This window comes from Perognathus longimembris, chromosome 4 (genome assembly GCF_023159225.1).
Source record: "Perognathus longimembris pacificus isolate PPM17 chromosome 4, ASM2315922v1, whole genome shotgun sequence".
In the NCBI taxonomy this organism is placed as follows: Eukaryota; Metazoa; Chordata; class Mammalia; order Rodentia; family Heteromyidae; genus Perognathus; species Perognathus longimembris.
This window is the reverse complement of record NC_063164.1, coordinates 12,967,299-12,988,024: the sequence shown is the minus strand read 5'-3', so window position 1 is coordinate 12,988,024 and position 20,726 is coordinate 12,967,299. Positions and strand designations below refer to the sequence as shown.

The window sequence follows — 20,726 nt, the reverse complement described above, 5'->3', positions numbered from 1 at the left end:
TTCCTTTCCACCTCTTGTCAAGAGAATCTGATAAAAGCCAAGGATAAAGAAGATCATCCCCTGGGTGATCGAAACAAGGGACTTTCTGAGAAACTCTCATTGTCCTGTCTATGAAAGTGTCTGCTGCTGTACCATGTAAGAGAACATTCTGCCATGAGAGACACATCTTCTCTGCACTGTCTCCAGTAACTCCATGAGGTCCCACAGCCCTTGCAAGGCAGCAAGCCTGACTAGGAAGCTAAACGTTACATTTAATGGATATGGTTTTATGCTTTAATGGCTACCTAGTAGTTAGTGTATTGGACCACAGAGGCACACTGTATTCAACAGGAAGGAAGAAATCAAGAGAGAGCGCCATGGGCTGAGAACTAGATTCTGATTCTACTTCCTGACTTATCAATATGCATAGCAATTAGCAAAGTAAGGTCATTTCCCTGACTACTCCTTTCTCAAAGGAAGTCTTATACGACGTGTGTGGTTGATACTTAAGTGAAAAATGATAACTCTGTAGGGAGGTGGTCTAAATCTTGATGGTACAAGGGAATTAATGGGCCAGTTTTTGAAAATACTGATGTGTATGAGTCCTGTCCCTATATCTCCAGCCTTGCAATGTGGCTTCCAGATAATTTAATTGTGTAATCAAGAGTGCAAATCAGTGATAGAGGGCCAAAGACTTGCATTAGCAGCCTGCTGAGGAGGAGGCTTGGGGAAGGAAGGAAGTGACCAGCTGGAGATAAAAAAGAAAGAGATCAAACATTTATTAAATCACTACCTTGTGCTAGACCTTTGCAATAGATAATGGAAATCCATTCTTCATATCTTTGCACAGATATGAAAATCCATTTTTAGATAAGGAAACTAGGGCCTGAAGAAATTAAGTACTCTGCTTGTCATAGATTTGATTAGTGGTTGGAGCCAGCACTCTGATTAGCTGACTGAATGTGCAGGGTCACTACTGGCACTGTTTCTTGGGGACCACATTGTTGGGATGCAGCTACTACCAGAGCCAAAGACTTGGAAGCAGAGAACTAGAGGTGGCCTTCCAAGAACAGGAAAGAAAGGATTGACTCTCATGTGGGTAAGGAGTTTCTTCTGGGACCTTTCATTCATACCTCAAAAAACAACCATTGTCTCTCCTCTAATCCTGAGAAAAGAATCTTATAAGAATGCAAAATCAACTACTACCACAACAAAAATCACATAAAAATTTAAACTGTTTGTTTCCCTTTATCATACGTTTTCTTTCACTTCTACCCTGATGATACAACTAACAACTTAGAGATTAATCAAATTCCAAAGGCTCCTTTAACCACATCAGTCTTATGCACATCGCAAATGATCCAATACCACAGGCATACAGCCTATGGCATCTTAAACTCCCTGGTAGGAAGGTGGTTGACAGATGGTATTGTGGAATACTAGAGAACAAATCAGAACCTCATTGACATAAAAGAAACAACAACAACACAAAGTAAGTAAATAACCAAATAAAACTACCCTAGGGGAAGAATAGAGGGTGACTATGCTATCCAAGATGAATTTCATGGTATGTATAACACACTCAGACCTCTCAACCTGAAGAAGGCTCATTGTAGGAGGTCTGCATGACCTGAAAAAAGAGGAACTATCAACATGTCAGCCCACAGTAGTTCTTGATTTTGCCATTGTGCCCCAAGTTACTAACACAAGAAACCTGTTGGCAGCAAGTGTGGTCAAAAACAGGTAATTCAACAAAAGGTAACATAGAATTTTAAAAAAGAAATACTTTGTCATAGGAAAAATGTCAAGATTTGAACAGGTTAAATGATAGTGGTCACCTAGAGAAAGAAAGGACCATCAGCCTCAGGAAACAATAGAAAAACAAAGTGCTGAAGAAATTCTTCCATTGATGGTGATGCATATAAGGCAAAGCTGGTTTTCTATATTCCTTATCTCTGGAAGTTTCTGTTGCATCTGAAAAACCAGGCAAGACAACATTGTAGGACTTAGGAATTGTGAGTCTTGGGGTTACACAGCTCTGCTACTAAGATAGGGTCTTGTCTGTGCTATGTTCTTTCATGTCTCTGAGCCAGTAGTTCCCTTGTCTGTAAAGCAAAGACAGTACCAGTGTGGACCCTCTGATAAGGCTTGCTAAACGTTCTTAACTAACACATGACGTAGGTATTACCTTTAGCTTGTCATTATAATTACTAATACCTATATCTTGTTACGAAAGACAATCCCGAGGTTGCAGCAATTCCAGCATGAGTTTGAGATGGCTTGCCCCTCCTTTGAGAGGTGGTGGCACCTAATCAGGCTACACGGTAGCCTTACAACACCTCCAACAGCGCAAAGCCCAGAGAATGCTTCTAGATTCAGGGATGCTGGACCCAGGCCAGCTAACATGCAATTTGTAGTAGGTAAGGAATGGAATGATAATAGCCATAGTAAGAGGGAAAGCCAAAATTTGTCAAGGACTATTGTTTTGTACATGACACCATAAAAGGAAAATGCTACACCTGATCTCATGTAATAGGTAGTAGTCAAAACAGAGGCTCACTAAAAATATTGTATAAAATTACCCTCAGGCTACGTGGATAGGGTATATATAATACAAATTAATTTCATGTTTAGACTTGGGTCTCATTCTCAAGGTATCTCATGTATGGGCAAATATTCCCAGATCCAAACATGCACACTCAAACACACCTAGAAACTTAGTCTTGAACACTTTCGGTCTCAAGCATTTACTCAAGTTGTATGATCATTAACCCCATCCTTCAGACGTGGAAACTGATGCTTTGGGAAATAAGCAGTCAGCTACTAAAGAAAATACTCAGCTAGAAACAAATCCAAAGCCTGTGTACTTTGTGTGTTACGCTACTAGGCCAGGCCTCCAGAAACGCAAGTTTCCCCTCATGCTTATGTGCACACTTGCACAAACACATGTGTATACGCACACACATGTGCGCACGCGCGCGCGCACACACACACACACACACACACACACACACACACACACACGGGACAGAGAAACCCAGGTCCATTACTGCCCTCCCGGTCACTGTCATGGCTGTCACAGGATCTGTGGGGAGCCTGGAGTGTATATCAAAGGGCATCTAGCCATCTTGTCTAAACAATGTGTGAGAAGAGATTTCTCTCCTCCCCTTCACATCAAGCTTGATGGCCTCATCTATTCATTAGCCCACATTCATTAAGTGACTCCCATTAAACAAGCATTTATTAGGATCCAGGCCGAAGTGCTATGCATACAAAACTATGAGGAAAGGAGGAAGAAGTGTAATGACATCTCAGCAATGACCTCAGTGTCCACTGGGCTGTCTCTTTCCATTGAAACCACATTCCCCAATCCTGCCCTCTACCTGCGCCTCCCCAAGCTGCCAAGCTTCCCTGAGCCCTTGATGCAATGGTAAAGCCATTTATAAATTCCAATCTCAGCTCTAATTACACTGTCAGACAGCCCTGAGCACTCAATCTCGGCTCTACAACGTTGCTGGTTGGCAGCTGTGCATATATTGAAGGCAACCAGAAAGAGCAAAAAAGATCCTTCTTTTTTTTCATAAGCATTCCTCCTGCTCTGACTGAGGAAGGTTGCATGCTTGATCTAATTTGCCCCCTGCATGGTTATACTAGGAGAAGAAGCTGGCGGTATCCTGCTCAGTGGTAATGCAAAGCACTGGCAGGGACAAAACAGGAGACAAGCAAACAACTTACGGGTGCAGGGCATGGAGGCGGCATCATTGTCAGCTCTGAAAAAGCCTCGGTCACAGGTGCATGAGGTGGCTCCTTCCCAGACAGAGTAGCTGTGGGGTGGACACTTGGCACAGGTGGCATCGGTGGAGAGAGCCTTGTAATATCCAATTTTGCAAGCTACAGGGAAGGAGAAAAGAAAAACAAACACATTTAAACCACCAGGAAGACAGCAAAGGGGGAAAACAGGAAAGCATTTCCGTGATGACTACCAGGTTTGAGATGAAGGCAAAGCAACCTGAAGGGATTGATTATAGCCCCTCCTTAAGGATCACATGAACACTTCTGGTTAGGTGACAAGCAGGAGCCCCCTTGGAAGACACTCCCTTCAATGTGGTGGAATCCAACCATAAAAACACATCTAAAGTTGACTGCATCCTGCTCTAGAGTTCGGGTGGCCCTTGTATGCAAGATCTCATTCATGCTTACAGCAGCCCCTTTCCAAAAAGCACTGCTATTCCCTTTACCTTAGAAACCAGGAATTCCAACCTCCAGCAGGTGATTCCTGATATAAGGCCATGCGTCTGGTACGTGTCAGCAACCAGCTCCAACTCCATGTGTTCTTCTCACAAAGCCTGAACTGTTAGGTGCATGTTTTGGAGAATCTGAGAGCTTGGTCTTTTAAACCAACCAGTTAAAGCGTGTGCAAATACTAACAGAACATTGGTCAGTGATCATTTCCTAATTATAGCTACAGAAAGAAGCAAATAAAAACAACACAACAAAACCAGCCAAGCACAAAAAACTAGACTCTGTAAGGCAAGGGCCAGGATTTCAGGGCCAAGCAATAAAAACTATGAACTGTAGATACCAATAAAGTCAGCTAATACTTTGTGCTCATTTGGAAGTTAATCAAACCCCCTCTTTTCCATCTTCCTCCATTTCCCAGCCTCCTTGCCTCAGAGCCGCATGAGGCCCGTGCCCAGAACACGGGTCATATAGTTCCTCGTGTACCTGACACACTTTCCATGATGTCATCCTTTATAAACATCTCACGGACACTGAGGATTATTTTTACTAACATGGAAAAATTCAATCACACCCTGAAACCTGATAATAAAAAATAATTAATAGTGCATGGCTATGTTCTTCACCGTCACCTCTCAAAATGAAAACGGACAAATGCTAGCTATCAACCATCAAACTCAGAGGCAACAGGCATTGAAAATGAAAGTCTTCTGTAACATTAGGTGTGAAATGGAAATAAGTGATGGGCCCAAAGTCTTCCCACCAGGATTCATTCACTCCCAGTTCGCACCATTTATCCTGTCTATCTGGTGTTGTATCCCATCAAAAACACCAGCTGGGTAAAGGCTCCATTGGACGTTTGCCATTAGCCTAACCACCAAGTGACCATCCATGCTAGAAATCCATCCGATCGTCCGGAAGCAGTACTGGTCCAAGGAGCATTTGTCCGGCTTCCTGCTGCAGCCTTACCCATTGCTCTTGCATATCCTCGTGTCATTTTCTTCTTTTCATTGCACCCTCGTGATGGCTAGCGGAAAGGGAGTTTAGCAGCAGCTCAGAGAGGCACACAGTTACTTCACTCTTATTAACTAAAGTTGTTTATGGAATTTCCTTTAACGAGCCCAAACTTTATGATGTGTGGAGTACCAACAATAAAAGTGCTCCAAGATCAATCTCTCCTTTATTTGCTTTCGTCTTTCACTGGACCAAAGCATCTTAGAAAAACAAGTTGCTCCAGTGACTGAGATTTATGTGTCTCAAGTTTATACACATAGCATAATTAGATAAGGTTCAGCTTGCAAGGTGCCTTTTTGGTCGTGCTTAAGATGGCCCTGGGGTTTCCATTAAAATCAGAAACCCAGGCTGTAGCAGGAGGAAGCCCTGGGTTGTGGGAGAGTCAAGCTTGACCATCCCACATCAAACAGAGAGCCCTAGAGCACAGAGTCTCTAGGCCCTGCCCATCACAAACAGAGTCACAAGTTGGCAAATGCAACTGTGGTAAACTCGTGCCAAGACTACCAAAATAGTATGTTATTTTTCTGTTTTTTAAGGAGAATGCTACATTCTCTGGCGAATATGTGTGTGCTATCCTGTTGTCAAGCATTGAAACCTAAAGTCATGTGTTGGAAGTAGAAGGTTAGGATTGACAGAAATTAAGCAAGGATAGATCACTAGCCCTCCCCCCCCCCCCCCCCGCCATACACACACACTGAAGGAGAGTAGGCCTCCTTGATTAGGTGGATAGAGATAAAAAAAAAAATATATGGTGGACATAACAAGTAATAGATAACAGATAATATGTGTGTGGCTCATCGTGGTGCTTCTTTTTCCCATAATGGCTTGGGTTCTCACTCAGCCAATGAAAAGAGCCCAGGTAACCCATACACTAGTCATCAAGGAATCTGCCCAAAGCCCAAAGGAGGAGATATGGGAGGAACCACCATACTAATAATTATTGGGACTCCACTGGACTCCCAGGCTTGGTTCCTTCTCTAAGGTGAATCTGGTTTGCTGTTTTCCTTTAACTTTTGAATAAACTTACTTAGTCTGTATTAAATACTTTCCTGCCTTTAGATTGTTTAATCAGCAGGGAAAACCGACCTATGCCTGTAAACAGCATCAAACACACACAAAGGAAAAAGCAAAGGCATTCTTATTTCCCCAACTATTATTATAAGAAAACTTCTAGTCTCCAACTTAGACTTTTCAAAAATCACCTTAGAGGATGTTTCCTCTGATTTGTTAGAATTCAGAAATTCAGTGTACTTATGTGAATTGAAGGAAAGAATTAATTCATATTGCACGTCTACGTTTTCCCTCCCTTTTTCCTTGAAGCCGGTGTTAACCAATTATCGACAATAAATTTGCATGAATTCACTTGGGAAATACAAAACTTTATACCAATTGGGAAAATGGAAAGCTGCTGTTCTAGTTTCTTTTCACTTTTATAAGCACATGCAGAAAATACCTAATTTTCGTTATGCTCTTGCTGCCCTTAACACATTATTTTGTCTTCAAGTACATTAAGACCACATAATTAATATTTCAGGATTCTTAGAAAGGCACTCTCAAAATATAGTAGTGGCTTTTTACACACAGCCATTTTGCTGCCAACATTCAAAATGGCCTGCTAAATTAATGATTCACTATATTTTTTTTGCTCTGTGTGGTCCACAGCCTTCCAATATTTGGTGTAAAATGTATAAAGACATCTTGCCTTTATTTACCACTTTACTTGTATCTTAAACTTTTCACCATCTCTTTCATTGTATAGAAAACTCCTCATCACATTGACATATGATTATTTCCCATCATCCTCCTTTGTTTGAGAACTGGGATACTGTATTTCTGGATGCTGATGACTTTATAAACAAGTTCAATATATTCCCTCAAGAAACATCCTTGTCCTGGCCTTTTCCTATTAGGGCTGTACTACATGGGCTACCTACACAGAGGCTCCAGGCCTTCTGATTAAGTCATTGTGGGAAGATCACTTGACATCAGCAGAAAAAATATTGCACTCAATCCACTGAGCTTTGCACTAATTGCTTTATTTTTTTCTTTTTGCAGGATGAGAAAAAAAGAAGAAGAAATTCTCTTTTTTGACAAGCTAACTCACTACCACAACAACGTTGATTTTCACTAAAAGTCAGGTACCAGTGGTTCCTGTCTATCATTATAACCACATTCTCCTGTTTTAAGAACTGCACAGTAATTGATAGTATCCAATTGTACTCATAGATCATCAAATAATAGCAACAGCCATTCCAATTGTCAAGTATTCATTGGGTATTATGTTTGCATACATTGTATCATTTAACATTCATGAATTTGGTTAAGACAATAAATAACACCTATTATTTAGAAGAAGGAATCCATGTCATTACACAACTTTCAGGGCAACTGTGATGAAGTCAGTCTAACTCCAATATTCATATTCTTCTGAAAATGTTAATATACTGTAGTTAGGACTGATCTTCAGCAAAAATGTGTCTTAGATATGAATGGAGGGAAGAATGCCCATCTTACTGCTGCCTTCATCAACTACCATTTCTTACTCCTTTATTCTGGTTAGAGATATTCCAGAACTATGCTATTCAGTCACTATTCACAGCAGTATCTAGACCACATTGATCAGTGGTGGGCACAGACATTGGGTTTCAAAGTCTAAGAATGCCCTACAAGTAAAACATCATAATAACTTTATAAAGGTTACATAATGATTGCAGTAATACTTTAAATACAGAATCAATTGAATCATTAACTATAATTCCACTCTCTTTTTACAAAATATTTTTCAATGTGGCCACAATTTTTTTTTTTAATTACACATGAAGATTATGCTGTGTTTTTCCTGGACAATGCTGCTTAGAGACTAGGGCACTGAACCTTACGAAGGTCTCTCCTGTACAGACACAGTCATTTATAAGTAGAGGAGCATGCCAGGCACTGGTGGCTCACATCTGTAATCTCATGTACTCGGGAGGCTGAGATTTGAGGATCCTGGTACGAAGCCTGAACAGGAAAGTTTGTGAGAATATTATCTCCAATTAATCATCAAAAAGCCAGAAATGGAGCTATGGCTCAAGTAGTAGAGGGCTAGCCTTGAGGACAAAAACTCAGGGAGAGCATCCAGGCTTGCTTGATTCAAGCACTGTGATAGGTACACACACACACACACACACACACACACACACACTGGTGCTGCAAGTGATGGGGGAAATACCTCAATCACCCAATGGCTTCCCGCCCCCCCAAACCCTGAATCCATTCAGTTTAAGTACTACCCTTATTCAGCTACCTACTTTTGTAAAACCTAATTTGAGTTGAAGTCTATACCAGTAGAGGGTTAAACATTACTTTCCTAAGTAACACACTTAAATTTTAATATGGAGTCTCCTGAAGGTCATAAGTGAAATTCCAGTAGTAGTTTGGGGGGCGGGGGGGGGGGGGGGGGAGAATTTGAACCATTTATGCAAACTGGATGGTCCCTAAGGAAGATTTGGCTCAGGGAAGCCTGAAGGTATCTCTAATCTTATCTGGAGGAGAGGATATTAGAGGATATTAGACATGCATTTCCAAACAGACTCAGTAGGGGACTCTATTTTCTGTGTCTTGGGAACATAGCCTATTCAGTAGGTTTTATTTTAGAAATATCCAAGATATTTAATGGCCTTCATAACAAGTTAGTTCTCTGATTAATTGTTCACTTGTGAGACTATTAATTATATTAATAATGTAAGAATAAATGCTGGGAAAAGAAAGCTTTCTGGCACAGAGGATTGATACTTTACATTTCTAGTAAAAATGTATAAGCCCCAGGGATGTTTGGGGAAGCTATGAACATTAACCAATCGGTCTCTCATGGTACAGATGGGGAAACTGAGGCATGCGGTTAAGGATTTGGCCACATTCAGGCTGGCTTTCTTGCTAAGACAATAGGACTTGAACTAGTATGTTTTAGACTCTTCCATCTCCAACTAAAGGGCAAAGATGGACAACTGTTACAGCAAAGGGAAGCTATTGTTTCATCTTTTCTGATTCTATTCCGTGAACGAACAACAAAATATAGCCAAGCACCAACATACCCGCACTATAAAATCATCTGCCTCCCACATCCAGCCCATAGCTATGGATGGAAAATAACTGGAAATTCAAAGTCAGCCAACTTTGCCATAAAGTACCATATAGGCTTTTGCAGGCAACAGCAAGACCAAGGATACTATGAAGGTACCTATCTATGTAACAAAAACAGAAAACAAATTCCTACAACCTTTTTTTTCCACTGATGGAACTCAACTGTAACAGTGACAATTAATTACTTTTTTTTTCATTGATTCACTAATGAGCAGAATGGAACTCTTTATTGGGGACATAACATTTCACTTAATTAGTGTTCAAAGAAAAGTGTTCCCCATTACCAAATCAATTGTAAATGTCATCTATAAAAACATTATTAGCTCCCAGAAGATACAAAAACTGGTGGCAAACCAGATTGGGCTTGGGGGGGGGGGCGGGTTATACTTTACCAAACTGGGATCAAGACAGGCATGTTCATTTTTAACGATGAACCCTAGCTACACAGTTCTTTATGGGCACACAACAGGATGGCTTGTGGACCCGAAGCCCCCCCCCTCCCCATCTCTGTTACCGCTCAGCACCACACAAGTCAATACTGAGCACTCGCTCACAGTTACTGCAACACTTTCCACCCACAATTACGTGGGAAGAACTGATTTTACTCAGTACTATAATAAATAAATGATATTCTTTTCATGACTAAGTCATGTAGCCTAATGACCCTTACCTTACTGCAGGAATAATTACTTTTGCGCACTTCACAAGTCTGCAGACATACATGCTGATGCATTTTCAATCTACATTCTTCTAACTTTTTCCTTTTCCTGGGAGTCCAGAGCTAGGACTGTTTGCATTCATGTATGTGATAAGAGAATGTAACTGGTGTTTGATTAAAATCACTGGACAACCAAGGCAGCATTGGAAATGCTTCAAACTGATGGCTTTCCTAGACAAATTCCACCTCAGGCTCCTGCTTGTGGAGGTGGGTTAATCCCTCCCAACTCCAAGTCAGGTATATGCAGAAGAAAACAGGCTCAAGAGCTACACACACCCTGGAGCGCTGTAGCTGTGCCTCAAATCTCACCTGGGACCTCAGCTGACCAAAGGAGAACCGTTAGAAAGAAGAAAATATGGATCCAAGGTGAACTGGGATGGCAAATTTCCATCTTTTAACTGGAGACTAGAAGCTTCTAAGCTTTCTTCTCAGAATGACTTGAAGGACTTAAGGACAAAGTGATAGGCTACAATCCAAGTTCATGATTTTCTGGTAAGGCCTGACAAGGTTCATTTCGTACACATTCTGAGGTTGATGGGCCCCTGGCTGGTCCAGAAATTGCATATTAAGAACCATTTCCCAGTTGTGAACAAGCCGCCCTTATGTAAAGAATTCACGGTGTCCTGCAATTCAAATTTAAGCTCCAACTCTTTTCCCCACTCCTTTTTATTTTATTATTACTTTTTTTCCCTAATACCCAAATGCTACAAAGCTACAGTATTATCAGCAGAACAACAAGTTTTAAAGTTGACAAGGAACAAGTGACATTTTTGGAATATAAAGGATAAATAAATTCCTAGTAAGGTCTGATTTATTTGTCAAGCAACTATAAATATGCCCTGCAATGCCACCAGTGTTGTAAAAGGGACTGATTGTTCCAAAGGGAAAAGAGACAAAGGTCACACATAGTGATGGTAAAGGTTTCCTTCAAAGGAGGCCAGGCACAATGGCCTATACCTGTAGTCCCCATAATTGGGAGCTGAGGAGGGAACATCACTCAACCCCAGGAGTTAGAGACCCAGTTGTACAAATGCTAAAACCTATCTTAAAAAAAAAAAAAAAAAACCCAGTAAACTTACCAAACTAGACTGTTGTTCTCTGTTAGAGAAAATGTGAACTTACCACGCTGTCTTTAGCTGCTGTGTTTTACAGCTATAAAATGGCATGTGTAATTTTTATTCATTTGATTTCACACATTTCTATTTCCTTGAGAGGAAGTTCAGAGGGGGTAGATCTTAATGACTTGAAAAACTTACTAAATAAATAAGTTAATAGCTTCAGGATTTGAAGCAGGCTGTAGAGCACAGAAATTCAAGTTTAAGCCATTCACAGGAAGGCTTACTCTCATAAACAGTTGAGTAATTTGTAAAAGACCCACTGGGTTGTTCTGGATGCTCTAACGGGGTGCAGGTCTTTAGCGCCTTCCAGATATTATTTAGGAAAGGTTTTCGGGAAGAACATGGGAGATACAAAGGTTCGCATACAATTGAATTATTTCATTTGGTTATTTTAATTATGTTTGTAAAGGAGTATACCAAACATCCACTTAAAAAGGGTAAGATTCTTAGGACAGAAATGTTTTATAATATAAGGGGAAAAAAGAATGACAACAATTACTTTCTGTCTACTAATCTCATTTACCATCATTTGAAACTGTGCTTAATTTATACCAAGGGTGACAAGAACATAAAGGGAGAGGCCTAATCTTAGGCCTGGAGTCATGCAGACCTGAAGTTGGTTCTTAGATATATGAGCTTGAACAAAGCATTTAAGTACCTAAATTTCCAGCCAGGCATTGGTGGCTCACATCTGTAATCCTAGCTACTCAGGAGGCTGAGATCTGCAATTCAAACTCAGTCTGGGGAGAAAAGTTCACAAGTTTTTTATCGCAAATTGACCATCAAAAAGCTGAATATAGAGCTGTGGCCCCTATTGGTAGAACTTCAGCCTTGAACAAAAAACCCAAAAAACCAAGCAACAGTGTGAGATATGAGTTCAAGTCCAATACCAGCATTCAAGCATGCATGAGTCCCTGCCCCCCCCACTACCACCCCCACCCCGCCAAGGTTAGTTATCACTAAAAAAGTCACCTACTTGTGATTTCTAGTATAACTGTATAACCCATGTATTTCAATGTTTTTCAAATGTTATATTGTTAAGTAAGACTGAATTACAATTTCTAAAACATGATGTGGTACCTTGTCCATTATAGTTTTATTTCCCTTTATTAATATGCAGCAGAAAATCTGAGATTGAATTCTGGCTGGTAGTATGTGTAGCTTATTTACTAGACATAGAAAAAATGAGTATTAGGTAAGAAATTATTTTTATGAAAAAAAATAAGCACATATTTTAAATTAAATGAATTATTGGGTTGGGTTTTTGAGGTTTCTCTTTTACACCACTAGTTTATAAACCACACCTCCTCTAGCAAGCCAGTTCTATTTTCTGCCCTCCATCTCCTTCAATTATTTCCCCTCTTACATTGGAGCTAGCTTTCACAAAGACAGGGAGAAAAAAAAATGACAGAAAAAAATCTATGCTGAAAATTGCCTTGCTCTTTCACGAACAGAATGCAGTATAATCCCATAAATAGGTGGGTAATTCTAAAATGTCAGATGTAGATGGGTTTTCACATAAATGCAGTAAATCTTTCAAAAGCAAATCCACATAAAGCTTGCTCAATTTAAATTAACTCCATAAAAATTATTGAACACAAACAAATGAGAATACAACTGAGAGGTAGCTTATTATTTTTCCATTTTGACCATCTCATTATTTGGAGGGCTATTTCTCTTTGGTACATTTGGAGAGGGCTTGAATAGTAGAAGTTCAACTAAGCACTCAAGAGTAGCAAATTATTTATCAGCTCTGTTACAAGACTAAATCCCACTGTCAAAAACTGAGCTTACAATGAGTCCTGCTCCACACATGGCTGAGGTGATAGGAATGAAGGTTGCCAGCCTCCATGTTTGAAGCTCCTTTTCTTGATACATAAATCTTGGTAAAGCAATGGCCCTTGCTCATTGGGGCTTGATAGGAAGGCAACCAGTTTTGTATTTATATAGACGGGAGGGTCTTTGGTATTTTTCAGTTTTATAGGACATTCTGTTCCAAAGCATAAGTGGATAGCTGTGGAAGTGGGGGAGGGAGTTACACGGTATGTTGTCACTAAGGTAAGAACTATAGTGAGTGAATTTGTAATAAATCACAGTTGGGCATAGTAAGAAACAAATGAATCTGCTATTTTTGTTTCATAGGGTAATACTTTTAATATAGAAAGGTCCGATAGCAAATTGTAATAATAAAAAAAAGGTGTTTATTTATTTATTTCGTTGGTCCTGGGGCTTGAACTCAGGGCCTGGGTGTTGTTCCTGAGCTTCTTTTGCTCAAGGCTAGCCCTCTACCACTTCAGTCACAGAGCCACTTCTGGATTTTTCTGAGTACTATTGGAGATGAGAGTCTCTCTAATTCTTCTATGGCAGGCTGGCTTTGAACTGCAATCCTCAGATTTCAGTTTCATGTGTTGCTAGGATTACAGATGTGAGCCATCAGTGCCCGGCATATTTTATTGGTTTTTTTAAAGCACCTAGTTTGTCAGATAAAAATCCCTTATTCCTAACTCCAAGACTGTTCCAATTCTTCCACTAAAATCATTGAAAATTTGGTATTTAAGATGGATAAATCATAGATGTCAATATTGTCTTGGGAAACCATTCAGGGCAACAGCTAATCATCACATCTTATGAGTATGTTCTTCCCTTGATAATGTGATTTTTTCCCCCAAATTTCAAATGAGAAAAACATTTTCCTATAAAAATTTCATAACAATACATAGTTTCTTTGGTAAACTTTGGGATTAAAGAAATATTCATTAGATTTTTCACCCTGATCTTATTGAGGTTATAAAGTAGATTGAGAACTTAATTGAAAAACTGTAATAATTTCAAGGTCATGAAGAATATGGAGATATGTTCGCCTTAATATACTGACATTTGTATTCATGAAGGAAAGAAATGGAAGCTAAAGTCACAAATGACCACACTGAAAACAAAATAATCAAGAAAGCCAACTACTTTATGCTAAACTTAATGCAGAAATTGTTAAAGCATGCTTATGAGAACAAAACTAATGTCTAAAGGACTGCCTTGAATTTAAATATAAAATTACTGCAAATACATGAAAATAGTTTTGAAAGCTTTCAATAATTGCTGCCATATAAAGGATCAATCCTCACTCAGATAGCCCCTCAATCACAGCCATGGCATGCAAATGAGGAGCTATTAACGGGGACCTCAATTCCCTGGGACATTTCACAGAGCATCAGGCTTTTTGATGAGTTGCTATTGTCTCCTTCACCCTTTGATATTTGGGGTCCATAAAGTCTAGCAACTCATTACAGCCCCACTGAGGACAAGAGCCAGGGCAGAGCAAGGCAGGGAGGAAACAGCTGTTCTTTCTTCCCCTCCCCCATCTGCATTTCATCCCCGGATCTATGGATTCACTCATTATGTAAATATTCCATCCTTTACTGGGTCTGTTAAAACTGTTCATGCATCTACATGGTGCTAGAAATAGGGGTGAGGCAGTGTGTCGTCATCAAGTTCAGGGTTAAGAACTCAGAGGTCCAGACTTAAGAAAAGGTTGCCCCCCCATGGGAGGAAATCACATTTCTAGTCACACCCAGAGAGGCTCTGCTCCCTAACTGAACAACCTCCAGATATGTAGGGGAACATTTCTAACACACCTACCCCAGGCTTTGTGTTGTAGAAGAGACAGAGTAGCAAAACCAGCTGAAAATAATAGACAACCCCTTGAGTATCCCCTGCAGAAAAAGAGGTTAGCCAGGGAGTCCATTCTGCCCAGCAGAAGCTAAAATAGTAGTTATTGATTGTGAATGAAAACCCTGTGGAGAGTATCAGAGCTGTTCACCAAACCCATTTAGATTCAGATAAGAACACTCCACGTGCGGAGCTCCCAGCGCCATAGGAGACCACAGTGATTCTTTTAAGACTAACTTTTATGTCTCAGTTGTTCTGTTTATGTAAAAATAAAAAGTGCAAAGAAGAACTGGGAAAGAATGAAATATGTTCTGAAGTCGGGGTCACAGCAAGAGAAACATGTGTTAAATAATTATTTGATTAACTCCGGCAGCTTGCTAGTCATTGTCACCTCAATGACTTTATAGCCCGAGTTGTCACAAATCGTGACTTATGGCGCTGAAAATGACTGCAGTAATAAATGCGGAGGACTCTTCCTTTTGTTACAGAGGGTGGGGGCTTGAGGGCTGCCGCTTTGAGAGAGCTGATTCCCCTCAATGTCACAGTTATCAGTAAGTAATGCTTTCCAACTCTTTGTTGAGGTTTAGATCTTGAGTCCCATCACCATTTATATTTCAAAAATTAGTGGACTGAGACTTATTTTTTGACCAAAAATCAAAGAATTCTCCACTCTCCATGACATTTAAAAGGATGATTTACGTTCAACAGATAAGATCAAACTAAACATCTGTTTTTGGTATTGCATGCAGTAAAGTTTATATATATATATATATATATATATATATATATATATATATATAACTATCTGCCAACATTTAATATTATATGTATTTGCTATTGTCTAAGGAGAACAAAAGAAAAAAATTATCCAAGATCTCTCTGAAGAGACCTAGTCTAGACCAAGGGAAGTGCATGGGGAATTAGCCCTGCCTGCTTTCTGTATGATGCAGAAGTAGTCCACAGGATCTCAGGAAACAAAAGGCCACTGTGCATTTGAGTAAGCATTGATGTTCTTCTATTGCACAAGATTTTCTAGCACCAACTCACTCCTGCTGACTCAGTTGCACTCCTGCAAACCAGGGGAGTTTGAAATTGACTTTTTTTTTTTTCTCCTCCTGAGCTCATCATTTTGAGGGGTCAACATTCTACCCAACCAGTTTACGTTGCTAACGGAATAGGAAACAGCAGCAAAGGGGTTCGCTCTTCTGCTCCCACCTGAACAAAGATGACCTGGATACTTGTCCGAGCCACATGCGCACAAGAGCAAGGAAGACAGCTGGGGCCAAAGACAGAAACTCCAAAAACCAGGAGGACTGTTTTCCTGTTTCTGTTTGGTCCCCTCTTTTCAATCACAAGAGCTGAGGATCTCCCCCATGCTCCTTTACTGTAGGACAAGTGGGGCTGGTCCCAAGCCTCGGGGGCTCTGGGAGGTTCTGCAAAAGATGCTTTGGCAGTCCTGGCATTCTCTGTCATCAATCTGAATTCATGGGAAAGGGCAAGGTGCCAAAAGCGCTTGCAGGTGAATTCTTTGTCCCTTTCAAGTGCACCTGACTTACACTGATGACTTAAAAGTGTATTTATCTTTGGTTGGGAAGGATTATTGGTCAGGTCAGTAAATCTTTTCCAGGTATAAATTATAAATCACAAACAGGAATGCAAGGGAAATGTCAAGCTACAATTGCTCATTTGTTCATTTCTCTCTTATTCCAATGATCACACATGAGCAATCGAGATGAAAACAGATATCAATAATTTTTTTGAAAAAAGAAAGCCTATGATACTGGCAATGTTCCTCAAGTGTGGGGGTCATGAAGGGAGAAAAAGAGGAGGACAAACTGGTGTCTGTACAGTATTACTGGAATAGAAGCCAGAAATGATCCTTTTACAGAAAGCAATAGAATAAATCAGGTTTATTATCAGACACAAAAAGAAGCATGTATCACTAACAACCTAGACTCATCTTAGATGTACAAAAACTCTTCATCACTCAAAACAGATCTTTGGGCTATCCATCAAAAAATTAACATAAATGTCATGGGAATTTGAAAACTTAAGATTCTATTTACAAGATATAGTCTGAGTGAAAAGATATAGTCTGGATTTAAGGGGGAAAATGGGGTGGCATTGCTTTGATAATTTACACTGCCTCCATGTACATCACAAAGCAATTGAAGATCATTTAAGAAGCCCTTCTAATCAGCTGTCTAAAGTAGATCACTTCTGTGTCCAGAAAACTAACACCATAAGAAGGCTTGCATTTTATTTATTACAATAAGAACATTCTTTTCTTTTTTTCCTAGCCCAGAGGCAGAATCATTCCAAACAAGGCTCAGTGTTGGAGGGGCAGAGGGGGGCAGGGAAAGGTAAAATCATAAATCCTCCTAGGGAAAAAAAAACTAGCATGAACAATTTTGGAGATGGATGTTCTCCCTTGGTGCACATGGAGAAGTTCCTCCCCTCAAGGCTATGTGAGGTGGTTCTACCCGTCATTTCAAAAACAACCAAGAATCTATCCCTTGCACAGGTGGAAATGGAGGAGATAAACACTGTGAATGAAGGACTGGATGGGATTCAGGCTCTATGGGGCACACTTGGATCCTGGTCTTGGCATTTACCAATTTAAGGTTTCCAAGCTCAGTTTCCTTTGAGAGCACCAGACTAAATAACTTTATCTCTTTTTATTTTGTTTCTTTTATCGATCAAGAGGGCTTGAACTCAGGGCCTGAGTACTGTTCCTGAGCTCTTTTGCTCAAGACTAGCACTCTATCACTGTGAGCCACAGTGCCACTTCTGGCTTTCTAGCAGTATTGGAGGTAAGAGTCTCATGGACTTTTCTGTCTGGACTGGCTTTGAACCATGATCCTCAGATCTCAGCCTCCTCAGTAGCTATACTTAGGGGCATGAGACACCAGTGCCGGGCTTAACCATCTCTTTATGAAGCTCCGACATGCCCAGTCTATATTGTTTCTATGATTTCACAGACTCAATGATTCTGAGATAACCTGAGATGTGCTCATAAACACTGGAACAATTAACAATTTGGTTCAGATGCCATTCAGTAGATGCATGTACTACATTCATCCAGGACTGGTGTGGTGTAGGCTCATCCACAGAACTCGGGGTGGGAGCTTGACTACTTCTCAGCTCTGAAATAATGAGCAAGAGATGAAGTTGTAGGTTTATCTAGGCTACTTTTTTTCCCCTCATAAATTCATCTTTTCCAACTCTTCATTAAGCTCTATCTCAGTACATTTCCAAGTGATTCTGCATTTATTTCTGCCATGGAGCAGTGAGAAAAGAGAATGAGGGGGGAAAAAATCATTTTCACGTTGGGCATCTGTATGTTTTACTTCACTTATGTTTGTCAAGCACCTCTGCGTGCCCAACCAGGGGAGGTGATGACGGAGAAGGGCCATGCTTTCACAGGGTGCACGGGTAGAGATGGAGGGAGAATTCAACAGGCAAGTAAATTGGCAGAGTGAAGGAGACCCCAGGGGGACATTAGGAAGGGCCAGCAAATTTATAACGGTCTCTCTCTCTCTCTCTCTCTCTCTCTCTCACACACACACACACACACACACACACACACACACACACACACACACTTGAAGAGAAAGGAAAAACCGTAAAAGACCTAATGGTGAGCACTTAGGGGAAGAAAGGGACAGAAAGAAAAGAGTTGTTGGATTTAAAGCAATCATGAAGACTAGAATCCAAAGGACCACTTTCCACCACACTGCGGATTTGCTTCCATCTGCAGCATGGCAGTGGGGTCTGCTAAGGATTTTCACAGGATCCATAGGCTTCTGGTAAACCGTGGCCCACTAGGAGATGTTACTCAAAGCAGAGTCTACAAGAGGCCAAGCAGCGTGGCTCACACCAGTAATCCTATTGCTCAGAAGGCTGTAATCTGAAGATTGTGGTTCAATGCCAGCCCAGGCAGGAAAGTCCATGAGACTCTTATCACTAATTAATCACCAATAAAGACCGAAAGCAGAGGTATGGCTCAAGTGGTCGAATACTAGCCTTGAACAAAAAGCTCAGGGACAGTGCCCAGGCCTTGAGTTCAAGCCCCAGAATCAACACAAAAGAAAAATGGGAAGAAAGAAGGAAGGAAGGGAGGGAGGGAGGGAGGAAGGGAAGAAGGAAGGAAGGAAGGAAGGAAGGAAGGAAGGAAGGAAGGAAGGAAGGACCTAGAAAAGGACCTGGATAAGGAGTAGAGAAGGTTAAGCTGAAAGCTGGGTTCCAAATAAATGACATAAAGGACTAATTTTCTTCTTCCCCACAGTCCTAATATGTTCCCTTCAGTAGAGCTGGGATTCCAAACAAGTGACACAAGGAACAATCTCAGATTTCCCCTTGGCTCTGTCCTTCAACATGAGTCATGTCTCCATCTACCTGGGCAGACCCAGCCATCACTTCCTTCCAACACTAATGAGGTTCAAGGCTGCCCAGTGCATGCTAGAAGCACAGCCCTCAAGAGGCTGGCCACCAGGCCCCAGTATCCACCACGTAGGAGAGCCACCCTGCAGGGCAGCAGCTATATCACAACACCCACTAACTCTTAGAAGCCTGGGAGGCCCAGATTCCTGACAGTGATTCAAACCCAAGCTAAGCGTAGCTGACCAGCACCTGTCAACACCAACAGAAGCAAATGAGGAGTTAGGATTTCAGGGTGACATTAGGTAGTTGGTGTGGGCAGCACTGTGCTTTTGTTCAGATGACGTCTGTCTGTCCCTTCTGGTCTCCTCTGAGCTGGACTGACCTCTCTGGGAGGCTGAAGATTAGTAGGTAGCTCCTAGAAAAACGGAGCCTGGCCAGTTCAGGCTTTGGTGTGTGAAGACATTCTTCTTGACCACACTGGCTGTTGGCTATCACTGTGTGCCACAGTCACCTGCAGTGTGCATTGAATATAGAATGACCCTCAAACTTGTAAGATACAAGGACCACCCCCTTCCCCACACCAATATAAGCCTAAGGCCACAGGGAAGAAGTATTTCTCACAAACTCAATTTTTTTAGAGATAGGATCTCAATAGGTGGCCTGATTTCCTAACTCATGATTGTCCTGCCTCAGCCTAAGAGTGCTGAGAGGACAGGCTCCCATGACTGTACCTGGTCACACCTACTCTTTACCTGTCCTTCTGTACAACTGTAATTCAGCAAGGCATTGTCTTTCAGAGGTTTGTTTTCTGTCTCCTTCTGCGGAAAACTCTAGTTGTACAACCAGCAGCAGCTTATGACACCTTTTGTTGTAGCTGTAACATTTTATACTATGTCTTATAATAGGAGCTACTCATTCAATCTGCTGGCTGAATAGAATGAAGGAATGAATCAATGAATGAATGAATGAATGAGTGGTGGTATCCACATTTCACATCTAAAATTCCCTAAGAGTTTTCAGGCAAAAGGCCATGCTGAACCAAGATTATTTCAGGTTTACTTTCCTGTTAGAATTTAGATTTGCCTTCAAGCAGCCTCTCCATGTTTGGCTTTATTAAAAGTTGCCAAAAAGGAAGCAGAACAATTTCAACCCAGGCAGGCAAGAATCTCGGCTGATAAATACTGCAGGCTGGGGGGAGAAGGAGGAGGAAAGTGGAAGTTTTCATGCGCTGTGTTTTCCTTGTTCTGTTGCTGAGAGCTCTTGTCACCCAGGGGAGAAGAGAGCCAACCAAGAACCAGGTGCTCTGATCACCCAGGAGGAAGTGAATGCAGAAAGCACAGTAGTTTTGAAAAGTTAAAATATTTAGATATGAATAATTTTCTGAGGAAAGATAGCAGTAAATGTTGGAGGGGGTGGTGGAGGTGGAGGAAGAAATAAGTCATATCAAAGGCAGCCTTGGGAGCAGCGGCAGATAGGATAAGAGATAAGGC

The 20,726-nt window shown here is 41.0% G+C and overlaps 1 protein-coding gene across 1 annotated transcript in view; it reads right to left on the bottom strand.

Moving 5' to 3' along the window:
• The window catches only part of Epha4 (EPH receptor A4), a 148,007-nt gene that overhangs the window by 77,188 nt on the left and 50,093 nt on the right, over positions 1 to 20,726 (bottom strand). Inside the window, exon 4 of the mRNA XM_048344669.1 lies at positions 3,715 to 3,870. Within this exon, the coding sequence (XP_048200626.1) occupies positions 3,715 to 3,870 (156 nt within the window). The remainder of the gene's footprint in view (positions 1 to 3,714; positions 3,871 to 20,726) is intronic.